The sequence below is a fragment of the Phacochoerus africanus genome, chromosome 8 (genome assembly GCF_016906955.1).
Source record: "Phacochoerus africanus isolate WHEZ1 chromosome 8, ROS_Pafr_v1, whole genome shotgun sequence".
In the NCBI taxonomy this organism is placed as follows: domain Eukaryota; kingdom Metazoa; phylum Chordata; class Mammalia; order Artiodactyla; family Suidae; genus Phacochoerus; species Phacochoerus africanus.
The window spans coordinates 91,719,377-91,743,462 of NC_062551.1; the positions used below are offsets into that span (position 1 = coordinate 91,719,377).

General features: G+C 37.3%; 1 protein-coding gene and 1 pseudogene across 5 annotated transcripts in view; one reads left to right on the forward strand and one right to left on the reverse strand.

The window, feature by feature from the left end:
• The window catches only part of LOC125134260 (protein argonaute-3), a 141,701-nt gene that overhangs the window by 50,297 nt on the left and 67,318 nt on the right, over positions 1-24,086 (forward strand). For 4 of the 5 annotated variants that reach the window (XM_047793328.1, XM_047793330.1, XM_047793329.1 and 1 more), the window contains 2 exons: positions 1,351-1,559; positions 2,802-2,938. In XM_047793328.1, coding sequence (XP_047649284.1) covers positions 1,351-1,559; positions 2,802-2,938 — 346 coding nt within the window. Of the gene's footprint in view, positions 1-1,350; positions 1,560-2,801; positions 2,939-11,977; positions 12,068-24,086 lie in introns of those variants that run through there. The other variant, XM_047793332.1, reaches the window with a different exon arrangement.
• LOC125132173 (bublin coiled-coil protein-like) lies at positions 6,574-13,027 on the reverse strand (annotated as a pseudogene).

Below are 24,086 nucleotides of genomic sequence, written 5' to 3' on the forward strand. Positions count from 1 at the left end.
ACTGGATCCAAGCCACATCTTTGACCTCTTGCAGCTTGTGGCAGTGCCAGATCCTTAAGCCACTGGCAAGGCCAGGGATCGAACCTTTATCCTCATGGATAGGATATTATGTCAGGTTCTTAAACTGCTGAGCCACAGCAGGAACTCCCTTTAATGCATATTTGTACCTTCTTTCTTCTTTAAACCCTTGACTCCCCAAAATGTCACCACTTACTTATTTGTTCAGTCATACAGTATGTGTAAGATAGGTGGGGTTTTTGTTTTTGTTTTTTATTAAGGCTGAATTGTGACATATGGAAGTTCCTGGGCTAGGGATCAGATTGGAGCTGCAACTGCAGGCCTACACCATAGCTTGCAGCAACACCAGATCCTTAACCCACTGAGTGAGGCGAGAAATTGAACCCACATTCTCACAGTGTAGCAGGTTCTTAACCCACTGAGTCACAACAAAAACTCCCTAAAATAGTTTCTGAATTGCTCTACTGTATCACTACAGAAAACAAACCTAGTAGTAAGAATTTAAGGTTTTATTTTGTTTGCAATTCTTCCCCATGCACCCCTTCCTCCACACCCCTGAGAGTATAGTCAATATATTATATTCAGGAGATATCTGCATTTGAGTTTCCTTTTTTTAATATTATTTCAATCTGGCTATATTATTTGAAATGCATTTGGTTTTATTTGATTTGTCTTAGTTTTTCCTTCCATCTTTGTTGGCCTTATTTTTTAAATGTTATAGAACTTAATTTAACATGCTTCCAAAAGTCAAAACTATACCGAAAAACAATTCTCAGAATTGTTAAGCCTTATTTTATTTCTTCCAATGTGTTCCTTCATATCCTTTAAAAGTAACCATTTTTTTGTTTGATTCATGCTTCCTATGTTTCTTTTTATAAAAATAAGCCGATATATGAATATTTTTCCATTTTCCCCTTTCTCACACAAAAGATGACATACTGTTTGTAATCATCTGTACTTACTTTTTTCACATAACAGTATAGCTTAGAAATTATTCCATAGCATTCTAACAGATCTTCCTCATCCTTTTTTTATAGCTGCCTAAATGTTTGAGCATTTAGGTCATTTCCAATATTTTGCAGTGACAAAGAACACTGGTATAAATAACCTATTTAAATTTTAGTCTGTTGATTTGATATTGAGATTTGTTTTATATTTTCTTTGTTTTCTCTTTAAATATTTTATAAGGTAAACTTAATAGTATTTATCTTTTTATTATAGTTTTAACTTTGTTATTTTATTTTTTATATTATGATTTTTTTTTTTATTATAGCTAGTTTACAGTATTTATCTTTTAAAATTTAAGTGAGTTGACTCTTTTCCCATCAACAGGTAGATTTAGATGTTACTTTGCCTGGGGAAGGTGGAAAAGATCGACCTTTCAAGGTGTCAATCAAATTTGTCTCTCGGGTGAGTTGGCACCTACTACATGAAGTACTGACAGGACGGACCTTGCCTGAGCCACTGGAATTAGACAAGCCAATCAGCACTAATCCTGTGCATGCTGTTGATGTGGTGCTACGACATCTGCCCTCCATGAAGTGGGTGCTTCTGGCTTTTTTTTCCTCTTTAGATTTTAAATATGACGGCTTTCTTCCCCAAAGTGAACTGTGCAGTCTTCCTTTGCTTAACCCTCAGATGTATATTTTATTTCTTTTGAAGAATAGTATGAATACAAGTTCATTGACAGAAATAAATTACAGTTCTCTGACTTGTGAAATAAATAATGAGTGCACATTATTAGCGTAGCTATTCTAATGGATATTTTTCAGAAAAAAAGTCTTAACCCTTTTTCTTAGGAGCTATGAACATAAGTAACTGATACATTTTAAGTTTTAGTATTTTAGTTAAATCACCTTGTCTTAAAGGTAACTTTGTTTATATAGTAGTATCAAATTGTGTTGAAATTATTACCCTCTTAATCACACTAGCCACTCATGTGTATGTAATATATATGTAAGATCAGTGTGTCTTATTTAAAAATGTGTCTTTTTTTTTTTTTGTCTTTTTGCTATTTCTTTGGGCCGCTCCGCGGCATATGGAGGTTCCCAGGCTAGGGGTCTAATCGGAGCTGTAGCCACCGGCCTACGCCAAAGCCACAGCAACGCGGGATCCGAACCGTGTCTGCAACGTACACCACAGCTCACGGCAACGCCGGATCGTTAACCCACTGAGCAAGGGCATGGACCGAACCCGCCACCTCATGGTTCCTAGTCGGATTCGTTAACCACTGCGCCATGACGGGAACTCCCAAAAAATGTGTCTTATTTTTATATACACATTTATGGAAGTAGCTTTTTGATCAATATTTATTTAGCATTTTCTAAGATTGGAATTATTTTTTAAAACTTTTTAATAAGATTTTTCTTGTTCGAACTAATGTTAGTTTTAAGAATAGAGAATTTCAGTGAAGGATGCTGTTTTTTCATTTTGAGTGGCTACTTTTTGCTTTACAAATTTGGAAAGTGTTTAGGTTCATATACTCGTTATGTTAGGCATTATTAAGGATAAGTTAAGATTATACACTCTTGACTAGGATTTCTCTGTGAATACAGCTGTAAGTATATGTGCAATAGCTTAACTGTATTAATCAAGTGTTCTTGTTGAACCTGTCATCTTTGACACCTGTGTTTAGTCCAGTATCACTTTTTGTCATTGTTGGTTATTTATCAATAGATTTTTAAATACTTTCTTTAAAAAAGATTATATATTCTAAACTCACCTGTTCTACAGATTACTCAATGGGAAAAAAAGGATTGAACATGCCATTTTAATTTTTGTAGATATACGCCTGTGGGGCGTTCCTTTTTCTCAGCTCCAGAAGGATATGACCACCCTCTAGGAGGGGGCAGGGAAGTTTGGTTTGGATTCCATCAGTCTGTTCGGCCTGCCATGTGGAAAATGATGCTTAATATTGATGGTAAGGGAATTAAGACCATATTCTATGTTGGGTAGTTGATTTCTATATGGACTCTGTGTGTGTGGGGGGGTGTGGTTTATATATAATTTTGTGCATTGGTCTCTTGAATTAATATTTGGACATATATTAAGACAAACTGGTAAAAACTTTTATTTTTTATTGCATTTCATTTGGAAAGCCTTTCTATAGAGCTTGTCCTGGGATGATACTAAACATGAAGTAAACACGTGAAAGCAAGTAGTAAAGCCTTGACATGATCATCTGAGCAATTATAACTCATTATTGTCCTTGACTGTAAGTTGGTATTTCATTATGAAATGCATTTTTTTGTTGTCATCCCATGGCACATGGAGTTCCCAGGCCAGTGATCAGATCCAAGCTGCAGTCGAGACATAAGCCGTAACTGTGGCAGCACTGGATCCTTAACCCATTCTTCCAGGCCAGGGATTGAACCTGCGTACCAGCACACCCAAGACACTGCTGATCCCATTGTGCCACAGCAGGAACCCCTGAAATATGTTTTTTTTTTTTTTGCCATTTCTTGGGCCGCTCCAGCGGCATATGGAGGTTCCCAGGCTAGGGGTTGAATCGGAGCTGTAGCCACTGGCCTATGCCAGAGCCACAGCAACGCGGGATCCGAGCCGCGTCTGCAACCTACACCACAGCTCACGGCAACGCCAGATCGTTAACCCACTGAGCAAGGGCAGGGACCGAACCCGCAACCTCATGGTTCCTAGTCGGATTCGTTAACCACTGCGCCACGACGGGAACTCCTAAAATACGTATTTTAAAGGAAGAGTAGTCTGTTGGTTTTGTTGACCCTAAGATTATGCCTACTACTGATGCTAAATATGGTGCTAATTGCATTCTTATTTGTAGTTTTTTTTTAATAATATTTTTGAGCATATGTAAGAGAGAATAGTGTGAAACCTACATAGCCATTATTCAAATTGTCAGGATTTTTCTGCCTTTGCTTAAACTATCTATACATTTCTTCCTCTATTGTAGTATATTTAAGTCAGATTCCAGACAGCTTGTTATTTGGTCCCTACTACAGTATGCACCTCTAAAAATGTGGATTTTTCTTGTACAGGTACAATGCCATTACCGTATGTAAGAAAATTTAATCATTTATTTGTAGCCTCCAATTCCTGTCCATAATCAGATTTCCCTGATTGTCTCAATATGTCTTTCTATAGTTGGCTCTAGTCAGGATCCAAACAAGGTCCATACATCATATTTGGCTGTGATGCCTTTTTTAAATGTAATAGTCCCATTTCTTTCCCTCTTGTTTGGTTTTGTGTTTTTCCTTTTTTTATGCCACTAACTTGTTATAGAAACTTTCACTTTCCTGTAGAATACCCAAAAATCTGTATTTATCTTGTCTTCGTATGGTGTTGTTACCTTGTTCCTCTCTCCCCTGTATTTCCTGAAAATGAAAGTTGGCCTTAGAAGCTTGATTCAATTCTGATTTATAAGTGCTCCATATTATATCATATTAGGAGGCACACAGTGTATAGTGCTCCCAACTTAGTGCTACTGAGCTTATCAGTATGTTCAGTATCAGTAGGACTGATCATCCCTCTCCATTGTAAATTTCCCAATCAGACTTTCAATTACTAATATTCCATTCATTGATCATTGTTATATCATTTATTTCACTAGAGGTTACCAACTGGTAATTTTTCTAATATTTTTATTTCTTTGCTTTAAGATGGAATTCTTATGTGGAAAATCATATTGTCCTATTGATAATTCATTGTCTTTCATTGCTTTCTGGCACAGCAGAATGTTCCAGATTCATCTTTTTTTTTTTTCTTTTTAGGGCTGTATCCATGGCATATGGAAGTTCCCAGGCTAGGGGTCTAACTGGAGCTACTGCCTCCAGCCAGTGCCACAGTCATAGCAGTGCCAGATCAGAGCCACATCTACAACCTACACCACAGCTCATGGCAATGCCATGGATTTTAACCCACTGAGCAAGGCCACGGATTGAACCCGCATCCTCATGGATCCTAATCGGGTTTGTTAACCACTGAGCCATGAAGGGAATTCCTACTAGGGGTATTTTTAATTATTTGTCATATCAGTACATCATTTCATATATATGTGGATGTATTTTTAGAATACATTACAAGAGGTGAGATTGATGGGTCAAAGGCAGATGTATTTGTAATTTTTATTGTTATTGCCAGATTGCCCTCAATCAATTTCATTTTCATGTTTCATAATAAACATTTTGTATCAGTAAATGAAACTACCTCTTCCCCTATTCCTTTGCCACTAGCAATAACAAACTCTAGATTTTTGTCAGTCAAATTTGCAAGAGTTTCCTTATGTACTATTATTTTGCATTTGGTCATCTTGTCACATGTATAGAGGCAATTTTATTTCTTTTTTTTAATTAACTCTATGTCATTTGCTCCTTTTTTTCTATCAGATTTTTGTTCTTTTTTACTGAGAGAACTTTTTAAATTAAGGAAATTAGCCCTTTGTGATATGGATTGTAGATATTATCTGCAGGTTGTTACTTGTCTTTTGACCTTTGGTATGGTCTTGTTTTTGTTTTTTTGTCATATAGGAATTTGTCTTTTAGTTGGTACGGGTGTTTATCAGTCAGTCCTTTATTTTATAACTTTTAATATCTAACAGGGCTAGTCTCATTTTTCTCTTCAGGATTTTCTAGGCCATTCTTACTTACCATAAGCTTTAGAAACACCTTGTCTAGATCCAGTGGGTGTGGAAGGATGGGCTCTTATTTTTATTGTGATCTCATTATATTTTTAAATCAAGTTACTGAGTCTTTCGATATTGAGTCTTTCTGTCAAGAAAATACTATGCCTTTCCATTTGTTCAGGATTACTTTTGTTTCCTTCAGGAGTGTTTTAAAGTTTTCTTCACATAAAATTTGCACACTTCTTAATTGTCATTCTTGGATATTTTCTATTTTTTTCTTTTAAATGGTTTTATAGATTCTATTTGGTTATTTTTTATGTACACGTAGGCTTTCAGTGTCTATGTAGTAACTTTTTTCTTTCTGCCTTAATTGAATTCCATTAGCTTTTCAAATGTTTTCTTTGGAGTTTCTAGGATATAATCATTTCATCTACAGATAGTGATAGGTTTACCTCTTCCTTAGAATATTTATACCTGTAATTATTTTAATCAGATTATATTGACCAATTAGAAAAGAGTGTTAGGTATTAGTGAGCAGTGGCCAACCTCTTTTTATTCCTTATTTTAGAAGGAATGCTTCCAGCGTATCTGCATTAAATATGATGCATACATGTATGTATATTTAGTAGCATCTGTTGTTTCCTTTGGGGTTTTTTTTTTTTTTGGTGTTGAAGACCCATTTAATGTGGACACTCAAGGCCTAGGCAGAGTGGGGACCATCCAGGAGTTGGGCAGGCAGGCGAGGTGAGCAGGTTGCAGGCCCACACCTGGTCCCAGGAGGGGATGCCGGTAGGCAGGGCTGGCCCAGGCATGCCAAGCGAAGTACCAGAAGGGTAGCCTAGGCAGGCAGACCCACCAGGAGATCTGTAGGCCAGTCCTTGAGAAGGTCCCTAAGCCAGGTGGTGAGTAATCAGGCCAGAAGGAGGCAGGGTTGGGGCCTGGCTGGGGGCTCCTAGAGCCTAGGGTCTGGCATCGCTAGGGGCTTCCCCGAGCTGCTGCTGGAACTTAAGGCACATCTGCCGTATGGATTCAGGCAGCTCCTGGAGATGGGCATGGAGGTGTCATTATTTTCCAGGTGGTCCAGGAAGGAGTTGATCTGATCCAACATGGAGTTGATGGCATAATATTCTGCTTCCCTGAAGCTGTTCTCTCCTTCTGCACCAGTCTCCACCAGCATGCCTAGATCCCGGTTAGGGCCCAAGACTGTGGGCTCGGGTGCTTCAAGGACTATATGATATGGTTGTCGGGAATGGTCATGCAGCCATCCAGCACAGGGCAGAAGGTGGAGGCGGTGGATGGAACTTGGCTGTTGGTTCTTATTTTCTTAAGTACTTCTATTTTTTTGGCCATGCTTGCTGCTGGCGGAAATTCCAGGGCCTGAGATTGAACCTGCACCACAGCAATGACCCAAGCCACAGCAGTGACAATGCCAGGTCTTTAATTGAGCCCCAGAGGAACTCCCAATACTTTACTTTTTTTTTTTAAGGGCTGCACCCTCGGCATATAGAGGTTCCCAGGCTAGGGGTTGAATTAGAACTGTAGCCACTGGCCTACACCACAGCCATAGCAACGTGGGATCCAAGCCGCATCTGCAACCTATACCACAGCTCACGGTAACGCCGGATCCTTGACCCACTGACCAAGGCCAGGGATCAAACCTGCAACCTCATGGTTCCTAGTCGAATTCGTTTCCTCTGTGCTATGACAGGAACTCCCCAACAGCTTTTATAAATAGTGTTGATTATCAGCTCTTTTAAGATTTGGTAGAGCAAAGGACATAAAGAGTTAATAAAAAAAGAAATAAGATGGCCCTTAAACATGTGAAAAGATGACCAAATGCAAATTTTGGTAAAATCTTGTAGCCTGGTGTGTTTTGTTTTGTTTGGTGGGTATCTCTTTTAAAACTTACATTTATTTTATGAAAATCAGTCTGTTTAGGCTCTTGAGGTTCCATTTTGGTAGGTTATATCTTACTACAAAATTATTTATTTTATCTGTATCTAATGTATTACAGAGTAGTTTCTTATTTTTTTTAATTTTGTCTATTTCTGTGGTTTACTCACATTTATTTATTTATTTATTTATTATATTTGTGCTTTGTCCTTTTTTACTCTTTATTACACCCCACCAAAGAAATTCTGAAATTTTTTCTTAGTTCTCTGCTTTCTGTTTCCTAAGTCCTTAATTTCTGTTTTTAACTTTATAAAATTTTTTCCTTTATTTTTCTTCAGTTAATTTAGCTGGTTTTGAACTGCATTAGTAACTAATTTACTTTTCATTCTTTTTATTGAAAAAAGTATTTATAACAATTTTTTATCACTGTTTAGCTATGTTCCCAAGCATCTTATTTTTTATTAAAGCATAGTTGATTTACATTGTGCCAATTTCTGTTGTACAGCAAAGAGATTCAGTCATACATATGTATATGTACATTCTTTTTTTTTTAATAACCAAGTCTTCTAATATGTAGTTTTTTTGTTTTTCTTTTGTATGTTTAGGGCTGCACCTGTGGCATATGGAGGTTCTCAGGCTAGGGGTCTAATCGGAGCTGGAGCTGCCGGCCTATGCCAGGGCCACAGCAACACCAGATCTGAGCCGTATCTGTCACCTACACCACAGCTCACGGCAACACCTTATCCTTTAACCCACTGAGCAAGGCCAGGGATCGAACCCGAAACGTCATGGTTCCTAGTCAGATTCGTTTCCGCTGCACCACAACAGGAACTCCTAGTGTTTCACTATATTGTTTTCTCCAAACACCACACATTTCATTTATATTTCCCCCATTATCCTAATGTTGTTTGAGGGACTTTTTTAATTTTCAGATTAAAGATCTTTTTATTTTCTTGTGTTATAAATTTCTAGTTTCACTGTGTTGTTAATCAGAAAATGTGGTTTATATTTCTGCTTTTTAAATTTTTGAGGTTTTTTTTGGCAACCTAATATATAGTCAGTTTTTATAAAAGTTCAGTAGCAGTTTGAAAATAAGATATTTTCAGTTTTTGGAGTTCCCACTCTGGTACAGTGGGTTGAGAACCTGACTGCAGCATCTCAAGTTGCTTCAGAGGTGCTGGTTCAATCCCCAGCCTGGTGCAGTGGGTTAAAGGATCCAATATAGGCTGCACCTGGCCCAGATTCAGTCCCTGGCCTGGGAGCTTCCATATGCCACAGGTGTGGCCATAAACACAAATAAATAATTAATTTAAAGAAGAAAACAGTGTTTAAAAAAAGATACATTCTGTTTTAGGGGTAGAGTTAAATGAATATCTATCAGCACTTCCATTTTGGTTGTGTTGTTTAGATTATTTATTTCCTTATTTATTTTTGTTTACTTGTCTCAGAATGGTGGGAGAAATAAATTTCTATTATGTTTCTATTACTCCTTATATTTCCACTCTCTTAATATTGCTGCTGTGTTATTGGGAGCATATGTATACCTATCTGTGTTATTCGTTGTGAATTATACTCTTTACAATGATAAAGTGATTTTTTTTTTTTGTATTTTTGGGCCAAAAGTTTACAGTTGTCTAAAAAAAGATTACAATCAATGTGGTCTATTTTCTGTGCTTTTTAAATGCTAGTTCTGATATTAGGAAGATTTTTTTTTCCACACCAATGATTACCTGTATACCTTCATACAACACTCATCTTTCTCTCTATATAAACTAGTATCTCTTGGACGTTCCCTTGTAGCATAGCAGGTTAAGGATCTGGCATTGCCGCAGCTGTGGTGCAGGTCACATCTATGGTATAGGTTCAGTCCCTGGCCTGAGAACTTCCACATGCCATGGGTGTGGCCAAAAAATAAAATAATAAAGTAACATCTTTTGTTTTCCTTAATAAATAACATTTATATTACCTTTATTCTTGTCCTTCTCTTTTTTCCTCCCTCTCCTTTATTAAGTAATTTTACCCAGTATAGCATTATTTCATTGTTCTTTATAATTTTGCTTAAATTTATTCTACTTTCGACTTTGACTCCTATCACTGTAAAGCGCAATCAGTGTTAGTTCTACTTTTTATGATTCTTCTGTCATTCTATTACTATTCCTTGTTTTTTGAGCATCTAACAGTTATGTTCCATCTGTCACCTGTGTGTCCACTTGTTTTCATCTTAAATTTCCAATTATATGTATTGGTGTCTAACTGTAAGTCCTTTTGCTGAAATTTTTCCTGTCATCTGTCACTTCAGGAAGGGCTCATATGAGTAAGAGCTGAATTTTTGCATATTTAAAACTATTTGTCTATAGCGTTATTCCTGAAGGACTGCTTGGCTAGACATAAAATGACTTGACTCACACTTTCTTGAATTTCTTATAGGTATTTTTCCACTGTCCTCTGACAGTGAATGTTCAGTAGACAAGTATGACATCAATTTGATTTTTTTTTTTCCCTTAGATGGGACCTGCTTTTTTGTCTGGTTGCTGAAAATGTATTTTACAATTATTTTGCTAGATTTTTTTCTCAGTGTTGACCATTTTCGGTCAATTTTATTTAAAACATGGGATTCCCTTTGAAAATGTAGGTTTGACTCTTTTATCTTTTTTTTAATCTGTCATTTTATTTTCTTTTTAAAAAATTTTACTCTGTTTGCTCCTTACTGTGCCTTCTATGGTATAATTTGTACCATTTGCTCACTGTGGTTTAGTTTTCATTTTTTGAATTAAAAAAATCTTTTTCTTCCATTTCTTTCATGAGTTCTGCAGTGCTTATTTCATTTTCTTCTCTTGACTGTCTCTTCCCTGAATTCTTAAACTTCTACTGTGATATCTTCATAGCTGCATTCAAGGAATTTTTTTTTTTTCTTTTTTTAAGGGCTGCCCCTGTGGCATATGGAGGTTCCCAGGCTAGGGGTCTTTTAGGCCTATGCCACAGCCACAGCAATGCCAAATCCAGGCTGCATCTGTGACCTACACCACAGCTCACGACAACGCTGGATCTTTAACCCACCAATCAAGGCCAGGGAGTGAACACGCAACCTCATGGCTCCTAGTTGGATTCATTTCCACTGCGCCACAACAGGAACGCCAAGGAATTTTAAATTCATGTTAAAAAGTAGTGTTATGATCATTATACAACTACACATGTGATAAATTCATTTGAGTAATAAAAAAATGAAAAAAAAGTAGTGTTATAATTTTTTAGCTACTTTGTGGTGATATTTTCTGTTGAGTTTTCTTTGTCAGGGATGCTGTGCTGCTTTTTTACATTTTTTTAATGGTATCTTTGCATGGATACTTACAACTATTCTTATTTGTATTTAAATGAGATGAGTTTTCCCAAACCACCTATTAGAAGAGACTGGAGTGGGAGAGGGAGGTGAGACAAGACATTAGGAGAAGGTAGTTTTTCCAGGTTTCTTTGCTCAAGCCCCCTGTCCTTTGTTGTTCTGATGGATTCTTCAAAATAAAGCTGCAACTTCTTTGCCTCTCATGTGTTTAAGAAGTTTCTGTTACCAGGTAGGATACAGCTATCAGAGACTATACCTTTTAAATTGCCTGCTCAAATGTTAACAGAGAATTTGTGCTATTATTCTGACTTCTCTGCCGGTTTGAAATTAGAAGAAAAATGCATGCCTTGGTTCTAAAAGAGTAGTCCTGTCTGAACTCTGTCTTTTCTAGTTCACCCTCCACTCACTCTCATGACACTTTCTACACCTCCTCTCTATTTCCTTCTGAGATTCTTACATTCAACCCCAGTTCTAAACATTGCAGATCCCACTCAGGATAGGACCCCTCTTTCTGGAGCAAAAATTTATTATCCCACCGGGCTTTCTTTCATACTTCATGTCTTTTTCCCTTGCATAGGTTTTACTAGTCCCAAGTACTTTGGGTCATATTTATGTACAATTTGGTATTTTTTAGGTTTTTATTGTATCCTAGGTTCCTTTTCTCTCTTTTACATTCTCTTTGTTGCTCTGTATTGAATTCTAAGAGGAAAAGCGGAAAATTTTGGAAATAAATTGCTGCTCTTTTCCCACTACTTAAAGTCCAGCTTTGGATATTATTTTAAAAATAATTTCTAAATAACTCATTGGTTAAAGAAATCATAAAGAAGAGTTTAAATATTTTGAACTGAAGGGTAATGAAAGTAGTACATACCAGAATTGGTATGATTAGTTAAAGCAATGCTTACAGAGAATCTCAAACCTTAAATGCCTGTTAGAAAAGAAGAAAAGTATCAATGACCTATGCATTCATCTTAATAAGTCAGAAAAATTAAATGCAGAGAAAAATAGAAGAAAATAAAAGTGAAAAATAGAAATTAATCAATAGAAAACAAATTTACCTCTATCCTGTAGATAGGAAGACTTAAAAGGTTTTTAAGAAGAATAGTGACATGATCGTATTTGTTTTCCAGAAAGAGACCTCTGGCAGCAGTGTGGAGAATAGATAGAGGAGAAAAAACTAATCTGAGAAGCCAGTTAGGAGGCTTTTTCAATCACTAGTTCAGGTAAGAGATGGTGATGGTGTAATGTGGGATGGTGAGGAAGGAACATATTACGAAGATTAAGTTGAAAAAACAGATTTAAGAACCATGTCCAGAAAAAAAACTTTGGGTATAGTTACTGGTACATGGAATTGATTGAAAATGAATAGATCAGAAGATTTACTAGGTTTTTGAAGAAAAAACATTTTTTAATAAAACTACAAACTTAGTGTGTTAGGTTCAACCAGAGAAGCAGAACCAGTAGCATCTTTATATAGAGAGATGGGCTTACACAGTTTTAGGGGCTAGCTAGTCAAGTCTGAAATCCTTAGGGTAGGCTCTCAAGAAGGGTAGGCTCAAATGCATGAGTATGGGCTGAAGCTGCTATCCATGGGTGGAATTTCTTCTTTCTCTTAGAGATACCTCAGCCCTGTTTTTAAGGCCTTCAACTGACCGAGGCCCACCCAGACTATTCAGAATATTCTCCTTAAAGTCAACAGATGATAGAATTTAATTACATCTATATAATACCTTTAGAACAATACCTAGATTAATGTTTACTTAAATAACCGACAACTAATAGCCTAGCTAAACAGATATATTAAAAATAAAAAAGGAGTTCTCGTGGTGGCTCAGTGGTTAACGAATCTGACTAGGAACCATGAGGTTGAGGGTTCGATCCCTGGCCTTGCTCCGTGGGTTAAGGATCCAGTGTTGCCGTGAGCTGTGGTGTAGGTTGCAGACGCAGCTCAGATCCCATGTTGCTGTGGCTCTGGCGTAGACTGGTGGCTTCAGCTCTGATTCGACCCCTAGCCTGGGAACCTCCATATGCCGCGGGAGCAGCTCAAGAAATGGCAAAAAAATAAAATAAAAAATAAAACCATACCTAGCCTATAAAATTCTCTGCTTATTCAGTCTTTGAAACAACCTTCATATTCCCAGACCTTCTAGTTCATTGATTGTGCTAGCTTTCAAGAAGGACATATTCAGAGTTGCTGTTTTGGCTGAGTGGTAACAAACCCGACTAGTATCCATGAGGATGCGGGTTCCATCCCTGGCCTCGCTCAGTAGGCTGAGGATCCAGTGTTTCTGTAAGATGTGGTGTAGGTCACAGATGTGGCTCAGATCTGGTATTGCTGTGGCTGTGGTATAGGCTGGCAGCTGCAGCTCTGATTTGACCCCTAGCCTGGGAACTTCCATATGCTGCAGTTGAGGCCCTAAAAAGCAAAAAAAAAAAATAAAAATAAAAAAAGACATACTTACTAGCATGCATTCAGAATAGTGACTCATTCATACCAGGTATGAATGATAATGCTGAATTTGGGAGGTAGGTCTGTTGTTGCTGATTAGCTGGCAGTAGAAATAGTACTTAGATTGAAAGCAGGGATGAGAAGAATAGCGCCATGAGAAATACTGGCATTTAAGGAAGGAAGAGGAACCAGAGAGCAACAAATCATCACAGGCAGTTTGAGAGCCAAAAGATGGTGTCAGGGAAGCCAAGGGAGGAAACATACTCAGAGAGTAAAGGATTTCACAGATAAGCAGTGGGAGCTTTTCCAGTAAAATTAAGAGTAAGACAAAGATGTCAGTACTATGATATTTAGTCACTCTTGTGTTTGCTAACTTCTGTTCTTCTTGCAGGTTTCAGTCTACATGTTACTTCCCTGAGAAGCAGTATTTGACACCTTTCTCCCCCCTTCCCTCCCCCATCCAGCCATCCCCCAAGTCTGAGTTAGATATTTCTTTCATGTATACCCCTAGCACAGTATACTTCCCCTGTAATACCATGTGTCATCTTGAATTATAAGTGTTTATTATTTTTTGTCTCCTATTAGAATGAAAACTCCATGAAGCTAGGGACTATCCATCTAATTTACCTGTGTATGTACCCTCAATGCCTGGCACAACTTTTGGTCATATTAAATAAAAAATGAATAAATAAAACCAAGAACAGGGAGGAAGAGCATCCAAATGAGCCTGGAAAGTTAGAAAAATATTTGTAGAAATAAATGATGTCTTAGCTGAGTTTTAACATATGATGAGATCAAGAGTTGGGATTGGGGAGTTCCCGTCATGGCGCAGTGGTTAACGAATCCAACTAGGAACCATGAAGTTGCGGGTTCGGTCCCTGCCCTTGCTCAGTGTGGGTTAACGATCCAGCGTTGCCGTGAGCTGTGGTGTAGGTTGCAGAATAGGCTCGGATCCTGCGTTGCTGTGGCTCTGGCGTAGGCTGGCGGCCACAGCTCCGATTGGACCCCTAGTCTGGGAACCTCCATATGCCGCAGGAGCGGCCCAAGAAATAGCAAAAAAAAAAAAAAAAGAGTTGGGATTAAAAAGGGGATACACAAGAATAAAAGATTTCTGAGTGGTCTCTAAAACTATTGAAAGATAAAAGTGAAAAATCTAAATGAAATATAGTAGCCTTATTGAGAAGAATCCACTTGATATCAGTTCTCCCAAAATTAATCTATAAATGCAATTTTAAGTAAAGTTCCAAAAGAGTATATAGTGAAACCTTTATCATAAGTCAATATTAAGATTTATGTGGAAAAATGAATGACTACGAAAAGTCAATATAACTGTAAAGAATAAAGGGGGAGGACTTGTCCTCCCTATTTTATTTTATTTATTTATTTTGTCTTTTTAGGGCCACACCCACAGCATATGGAGATTCCCTGGCTAGGGGTCCAATCGGAGCTGTAGCCACCAGCCTACAGCCACAGCCACAGCAACAATAGATCCGAGCCTCATCTGCAACCTACACCACAGCTCACGGCAATGCTGGATCCTTAACCCACTGAGCAAGGCTGTGGTTCAGACCCACAACCTCATGGTTGCTAGTCGGATTCATTTCCACTGCACCATGATGGGAACTCCTGCCTTCCCTATTTTAAAACTGTAGTACTTATACCACACTTTAACTGCAGGAACAGACAGATTAATGAAGCAAAATACAGAGCCTAGAAATAAGCTGAATGTGTGTGTGTACTTTGTTTATGTTAAGTTGGCATTTCAAGTCACTGAGGAAGGAGTGAAGTATTTCATAAATGATGTTATATAGTTGCTAACTGTATGAAGAAAAAATAATTAGACCCTCTTACATCATATCCCAAATTTATTTCTAGGTAGATCGTAATCTAAAATTTGAAAAGCAAGGAGTTCCCTGTGGTACAGTGGGTTAAGGATATGGCATTGTCACTGCAGCAGGTCAGGTCACTACAGTGGCTTGGGTCACTGCTGTGGCACAGGTTCAGTCCCTGGCCTGGGAACTTCCACCTGCCACGGGCATAGCCAATAAATACAATACAAAATAAAATACAGCAAACCTTCCAAAAAACTTGAAAAGCAGAACTTTGAAATTCAGAAAAAAAAATGAGAATAACATTAATCAAAATATAAAACATATATATCAGGAGTTCCCGTCATGGCGCAGTGGTTAACGAATCTGACTAGGAACCATGAGGTTGCGGGTTCGGTCCCTGCCCTTGCTCAGTGGGTTAACGATCCGGCGTTGCCGTGAGCTGTGGTGTAGGTTGCAGACGTGGCTCGGATCCCGCATTGCTGTGGCTCTGGCGTAGGCCGGTGGCTACAGCTCTGATTCAACCCCTAGCCTGGGAACCTCCATATGCCGCGGGAGCGGCCCAAGAAATAGCAACAACAACAACAACAAAAGACAAAAAAATATATATATATATATCAAAAAAGAAAACACTGATAAACTTGGCTACATCAAAATTTAAAACTGATTTGTATAAAAGACCCTGTCAACAATGTTAAAATGCTAGGAGAATATTTACAGCTCATATAATCGAGAGTTTTATGGAATATAAGATCAGTAGTAAAACAGGTAATTCACAAAAGAGAAAATCCAAATGGCCAATAAACACATGAAAATCAGATTCTCAAATTCATTAGTAATCAGGAATGAAATCAGTACCATTTCTACCATTTCACATCCATCAGATTTGTAAAAATTTAGAAGTCATATCAAATGTTGGTGAGAATAAAGTAAAAGGAACTCTCATGCACTGTTAGTAAGGGTATGATTTGATACAACTACTTTGGAGAGCAGTTTTCAATATCTAGAAAAGATGAAGTAAAGATGAAATTGAACATATCTTAAAACCCTTGATATACCATAGAGATATCTTACATATATGCCTGAAACAATATTTATAATTGCATAAAATTGGAAACAGCCTGCTTCCTGTAAATAGCAAAATAAATATTCAAATGAGTATATAAATTGTTATATTACGATGTGCAGTTAAATGAATGAACCAGATCTATATATATCTATATATATCAACATGGATTATTTTTGAAAACAGTGTTGGATGGGAGTTACCGTCATGGCTCAGTGGAATCGAATCTGACTAGCATCCATGAGGATGCATGTTCAATCCCTGCCCTTGCTCAGTGGGTTAAGAATCCAGAGTTGCTCTGAGTTGGGATGTAGGTCACAGACACAGCTTGGACCTGGCATTGCTGCAGCTGTGGCATAGGCCAGAGGCTACAACTCCGATTAGAGCCCTAGCCTGCAAACCTCCATATGCCACAGGTAAAGTCCTAAAAATCCAAAAAAGAAAAGAAGAGAGTGTTGGGAGGGTGAGCAATAGCAAAGGCTATGTTACTATTTATGAAAATTTAGAAAAATAAAAAGTATATATGGGATACATTACAAATGCAATAAAATTATCAAAACATAGATGGGACAAATACCAGTTTCAGGATAGTGGTTCCCTTTATGAAGAAAGAAGGAAGAGGAATGAAATAGATTGGGGTCGGGAAAAGAGACCTAAAAGACTGCATCTTTCAAGAAAAATGTGAAAGTTGAGTGTCCATTGTGGCTCAGTGGGTTAAGAACCCAACCAACCGTAGTCTCTGTGAGGATGTGCGCCTTGCTCAGTAGGTTAAGGATCTGGGCATTGCTGCAAGCTGCTGCGTAGGTCACAGATACTGCTCGTATCTGCTGTCACTGTGGCTGTGGCGTAGGTAGGCCTCCGCTGCTGCTCTGATTTGACCTCTAGCCTGGAAACTTCTATATGCAGCAGGTGCAGCCTTAAAAAGAAAAAAAGGAAAGAAAAATGTGAAAGTATGTGTATTTGTGTGAACACACTGTGTAGATAACTTCAGGTGCCATTGTGAAGCAAAATAATCAAGATAGTATTTTTTTAAAGACCTGTGGTATCTTCATGAAGTGAAATAAAGCCTAAAATTTAAAATGGGTTTATTTTTAAGTTGTCAATACTATGTAATGCTGCTATGAAAAATAATGAGGGAAAGTATTGCACCGATCACCATACTTGCTTATGTTTCCTTTTTCATTTGTGTGATTTTGATTTCGCAACCTTTGCACTTGGTGTATTATACTGAACAAAGCAGTCTTTATTGAATTTGAAATCAACCAAAGAAAATTGGTATTGAGCAATATGAGTACTACAAAGAAGTATTAAGTGCAATGGGACCATCTAACAAAGGGATCCATTCTAGTCTCGGTGTTTGAAGAACATTTTTCTGAGGAAGTGACAGGAGCTAGGTGAAATTTGTGGTGGAGATAAGCAATGGAAGAGTACTTTAAGAGAGCGAGCAATTTAATTCTAATTGTGTGACTTAATCTTGTTTTCAAAATGATTGTTTTCATGATATTTAATACCCTAACTCTCAACTATGTAATTAAACTTAATGAATTTTACCAGTCTAAGACATACACTTTTTTTCACATTTCGTCATCTCTGAAGTTAGGAGATATCTTGGAGTAGATGGTTTGTCACAGTTTAATTGACAGATTTCTCTTTTAGGATACATAAAATATCAATGTACCTTTTCATAATTGGCATTTTGGAGTCAATGAAATGCAGATTTTCTTTTCTTGCTTTTTAGGGCTGCACCTGCGGCATATGGAGGTTCCCAGGCTAGTAGTTGAATTGGAGCTGCAGCTGCCAGCCACAGCCATAGCCACAGCCACAGCCACAGCCACCCCATATCCCAGCCAATCTGCCATGTACACCACAGCTCACGGCAAAACCAGATATTTAACCTACTCAGTGGGGCCAGGGATTGAACTCGCGTCCTCATGGATATTAGGTTCTTTACCACTGAGCTACAACGGAACCTCCTGCAGAATATTTTTTTAGGTTAACCTCTTTCTAGACCTAACTCATTTGCAGCTTGCATTTTATTGTAATTATGCATTTTAAGAGTATCAGACTGAATCTGGTTTTTATTAGTTGTATCTCCCTAAAGATATTTTTGTTATCCACTTATGTACCAGGTAGAATGCTAAACGTTTTACATTAATTACAGCTTTCCCTCATTACCTGGGTTCCATGGATACCAAGGGCTGACTGTATTATGCCATTTTATGTAAAGGACTTGAGCATCCACTGATTTTTGATATCCATACGGAATCCTAGAACCACTCTCGCACAGATACCAAGGGACAGCTGTATCTCATATGAACTTTATCGCAGTTGTATGAGTTAGGCGATACCCCCAACCGAAGTTCAGAGAAAAAAATCTCTAAACTTTCTCTTTCTAAAGGTCATATAATCTAACTTTATATTTACATTACTATATATGTAATATAACCTAAAATATATTTAATATGCATATATTTAATATAACCATAGTTTATATTTAAATAATAGAAGTCAACTTTTCTGATTCCAAAGCTTATACCATTAATGTTCACAACTCTTTCTGTATCCTTTAAGAAGCAAGATTCCTGGCGGACACATCTCAGACCTGAGACATCTGAGTTGAGAAATGTTTTTTATTTTCATTTACTTTATTTACTTTCTTTGCTTTTCAGTAAAAAGTAGCTCTCTATAAAACATTCACTATCTCTTTTGCTGCTAGAAGAAAGTAGTCAGAATACATAAATCATTGTAAAATTTAGTAATTTTAATTTATTCTGCTTAATAGTCAAAGGTTCACACTGAATATGCTTCCTTTGCATATTTCTAGTAGGTAAGTTATTTATTTTTTTTGTCTTTTTAGGGTCGCACCCTCGGTATATGGAGGTTCCCAGGCTGGGGATCGAATTGGAGCTATAGCCACTGGCCTACACCACAGCCACAGCCACGCCAGATCTGAGTCATTTCTCTGACCTACACCACAGCTCATGGCAATGCCAGGGAACAAACCTGTGTCCTCATGGATACTAGTCAGATTTATTTCTGCTGAGCCACGATAGGAACTCCTCTAGTAGGTAATTTATCAATCACAACATTAGTGTTGCTTGCTTTGTATGTTTGTCTTAGGCTCAGGTGTAAGATCCTTAAGGTTAAGAAATAAGTTGGTTATATAGTATTCAAATTAGTCCTCAGAAATAGATCAAAGCAAAACATTTATTTCTTTAGGGTAAAGTGAGAGTCTGATTTCAGGTAGGAGGGCAGGAACTTTATCAACATGCCAAATAAAGTTATCTGTATCAGGCTTGTCCATTTGTACATTGTCCATGTACATTAGAAAACAGTATAATAGGAATTTCAGTGACAGTATTCACCAAATCTGTTTTTTGATTGACACTGTTTCAGTCTGATTGAGTATGCTCTTCATATTTGGTATACAACTGTCCTCTTGGGATCACACTTCACTATCTCTATCCCCTCCCCCCCTTTTTTTTGTCTTTTTGCCTTTTTCTGGGGCCGCTTCCACGGCATATGGAGGTTCCCAGGCTAGGGGTCCAATCGGAGCTGTAGCCGCTGGCCTACGCCAGAGCCACAGCAACGCAGGATCCGAGCCATGTCTGCAGTCTACACCACAGCTCACGCAACGCCAGATCCTTAACCCACTGAGCAAGGGCAGGGACCGAACCCGCAACCTCATGGTTCCTAGTCGGATTCGTTAACCACTGAGCCACGATGGGAACTCCTATCCCCCCCTTTTTAAAAACATTCAGAAGTTTCATGAAAAGTTTAGCTGGGTTTCTATGTTGGGAATAATTTTCCTTCATAAATTTGAAAGCAGTGCTCCGTTTTTAAAATGGCTTTAGTAAGGTTTTGCTTCCCTTGTTTATTTAACTTTCTGGAAAATTTACTCACCTTCATCTTCTAACCCTCTCTTCACTTTTTCATTTTTGCTATTATGTTTTTAAATTCTAATCATTCCTTTTTATTTTCTGAATGTTATTTTAATATGGCATACTATTCTTTTTCACATATGATATTCTCTAAGCTCATTGAAAATAATTTATTTTGGAGTTTTGTTTTTCTTGTATGTGCTTATGTTTCCTCCAAGGTCTTTTTGTTTGTTCACTTTGATCTCTGTCCTCCATTCTGGAGGCTTCCCGTAGTGTCCTTGATTATTTTCTCTGGATACAGTGGGAATCTAAACCACTGACTAGATGCTTCGAATGCATCCTGGGGCCTATTGACCTTGAGCTTTATCATAGGGTGATTTAAGTGGACTGATGTTGGGGAACCTATATTGTTGGTATCCTTAGGTCTTCCCTGTTGGCTGGTCAAATTTCCCAAAGATGAGTCTTCAAACTCCTGCCTGAAAGGTAATAGTCTCCTTGTCTGCATTCTGGAAGCCAAGTTGGGGGTTCTGGCTTGGGAGATGTCTGCATTCAGCATTTAATATTTACAATCATTTAATTCCTTGTTTAGGGTATAGTCCTGTGTCCTCAACTGTGCCTGACATCCTCCCTCCAATAAGTCTTTTACTTTTTCCAGAGAATAGATGTACAGATTATGCCAGGATGAAGAAGAGGCAGTTGTTCAGCACTGTGAATGGACAAAGGATCTAGAACTTTACCTGCTTCTCAAACAGCCTTTCTCTTCATTTTTCTGTACCACCCCCATCCTTTTATTATTAGTTTCAGAGGTACCTGGTACTGTCATTTCTCATGCCTTGTGAGGTTACTATCTGCTATGTCTATTACAACTTGTCTACTTGCTTTTCATCATTTAAAATGTTGATGCATTTCCTGTTTTCTGTTCTCCTTCCTTCCATGTTTATGTCTTTTCTTACTTTATTAAAAAGTTCCCTACCATAGTCATAGAGTTTGGGAAAGGAGTGAAATGAGCTGCTTATGGTTTACCTGCCATCTTAACCCAGGATCTGTTCTTAAAAGGCAGAGGCTTTTGTCTGGTTCATCTCTAAATTCCAATGCACAAAGGAGTCCCTGTATAGTAGGTACTTGAAGAATGTTTAAATGGATGATGAAGTCTTATTTTATACCTGTAAAATTCAGTTGGTAACAAATTTGTGTGGAGGCCTTTTTTCTTGCCACCTGGACTTCTCAGTAGGGCTGGTTAAGTGTTCTCATGAAATTGTGGCTGGCTTCCTCTGGAGCAAGTAATCCATGATAGATGGCAAAAGCTCTAATGACTTTAAGGCCTAGAGTGAAAGTTACATACTGGTATTTTTGTAATATCCTATTAGATACACAAATCAGTTATGTTCAGTGTGGAGAAACTTACACAAAGGTGCAAATTCCATGAGGCAAGATTTATTATTAGGGACCATCTTGGAGGCAGGCTACCACACAAAGTTTCTATCTTAAGCTAGAAGAACAAATTAAATCCAAAGTAAGTAGAAGGTAAATAATAAAGGTCAGAGCAGAAATTAATTAAATAGAAAACTACAGAAAATAAATGAAACCAAAAGTTGATTCTTTTTTAAAAGTTAGTAAAATTTAAGAAATTTATAAATTCCTAGCAAAACTAGTCAGGAAAAGTAGAAAAAAAAATTACTAGTGTCAGGAATGAAAGAAAGGGTTATCGCTAAAGAGCCTTCTGAATTGAAAATAAAGGAATGTTAGGAACAATTTTGTACCAATTAATTTTGTAACTTAAATGAAACACAACTTTATAAAAAAGTAGCTTGAAGAAAATTGGAATAGCCTGTATCCATTAAGAAAATTGAGGAGTTCCCATCGTGGCTCAGCAGAAATAAATGTGATTAGTATCCATGAGGACGCAGGTTCAATCCCTGTTCTCGCTCAGTGGGTTAAAGATCCAGCATTTCCATGAGATGTGGTGTAGGCCACAGACGTGGTTTAGATCCGGCATTGCTGTGGCTACAGCTCTGATTCAACCCGCAGCCTGGGAACCTCCATATGCCACGAGTGAAGCCCTAAAAAGAAAAAGAAAAGAAAATTGAATTCCTAATCCTTTCTAACAAAGAAAACTCCAGTCCCAAATGATTTCACTGCTGAATTTTATCTAACAGTTAAGGAACAATAATACCAATCTTTGACAGATTCTTTCAGAAAACAAAAGAAAGACTTTTCAACTCAATTTTATGAGGCTAGTGTACCTCTGAATCTGACACCTGACAGAAACACTATAACCCTCAACAGAAGAATCGACACATTTTAACATATTCATGATAAAAATTTACAACAAACTAGCAGTAAAAGGAAACTTCTTCAACCTGATCAGAGCATCTAGAAGAACATACAGGCATGATCATACTAAATGATAAAAAGAGTGAATGGTTATACCATAAGATTAAGAAGAAGGCAAGGATACTTATCTCACTACTTCTAACCAACATTGTGCTGGTGGTCCAAGAAAAATAAAGGCATAATATTGTAAGGGAAGTAATATGATTGTCTTTATTTGCAGAAGACAAAATTGTCTGTATAAAGAATCTTAGGGAGTTCCCATTGTGGCTTAGTGGGTATCCTTGAGGATGCAGGTTCGATCCCTGGCCTCGCTCATTGGGTTAAGGATCTGGCATGGCTGTGGTGTAGGCTGGCAGCTACAGCTCTGATTGGACCCCGCCTGGGGACCTCCCTGTGCCTCAGGTGCAGCCCTAAAAAGACAAAAAATTAAAATTAAAATTAAAAAATAAAAAAATTAAAATGTGTTATAAAGTATATCACAAACCCTTAATGAAATTGAAATGACCTTGATAAATTCAGAGATATATTATGTTCTTGAGTTGAAAGACTGTCCTAGTGGTATTCTCAACATTTAGTCTCTTCTGGTAAATTTTTTTGCCTTAGTTGTATATTATACATACCTAGATAATGACAATCTAAGTAGTTGGTAATATCTGATTTTCTGCCATACTCCACTCAGGTTTTTTTATTTCTAAATTTTATTTATCTGAATTCTAGCACTTGCCCATGAATTTTGATTATGAATGTAGTACAAATGTGTCCATTTGATTAATGGTTGTCTAGTTGTTTCCATCCTTTTTACTATTAACAGTGCTAGAATAAGCATACTTGTTCATGTTAACTTTCACAGATACGGAATTTTTCTAGAGTATATATACCAATAGAGTGAAATTGAATTGAAAATTATGCTCATCTTGAAACTTACTGTAAATTACCATTCGCTCCTAACTGACTTATCAGTTTATGTTCTAACAGTCTGAGAGCTTTCATTTTTCATTCTTCCTTTGGCTTGTTGTCAGTTTGTGCTACTGGTCTTGAAATTTTTTGCCCATCTTGGTGTAAAATGGTAGCTCAATATAGTTTTTATATATATTTCCTTAATTACAAATATAATAATTATTGAAAATTTTTTTGACATTTAGGTTTTCTCTGCCATGCTTATTGTTTTATCTTGATCTGTAGGAACTCATTACATATTCTATGTAGTAATCAATATCCACATAGTAATCTACATATCTATAGATATGTGTTGTTGGGTTTTTTTAGCTTTGTTTATGGTGTCTTTTTTCTTATAGTTTTTGTATCTTAAGAAATTCTTTCTTGCTTCCAAGATCATAAAAAATATTCTATATTTTCCTTTAAGTGTTGTTTTTCTTCTCAGGTTTAGTTTTCTGAATAGCAGTTTGTTTTTGTATAATGATATAAATTAGGCTTTCAAGTCTATTCTGTTAGTCTGCTGTGTCTGTCCCATGGCCTCTTGACTTGAATAGGATTGTAACAAATATTGATGAATGATAGAGCAGACTTTATTCCTAAAAAGTGTCTTAGCTATTTTTGTTTCCTTGGTCTTTCATAGTAATTTTGATATCAGTTTCTTAAGTTCCAAAGGTCAAGGAGGTTATATCCTGTTGGTATTTTGATCAAAATTGCTTTGAATTTGCAGATTAACTTACAAATAATTTA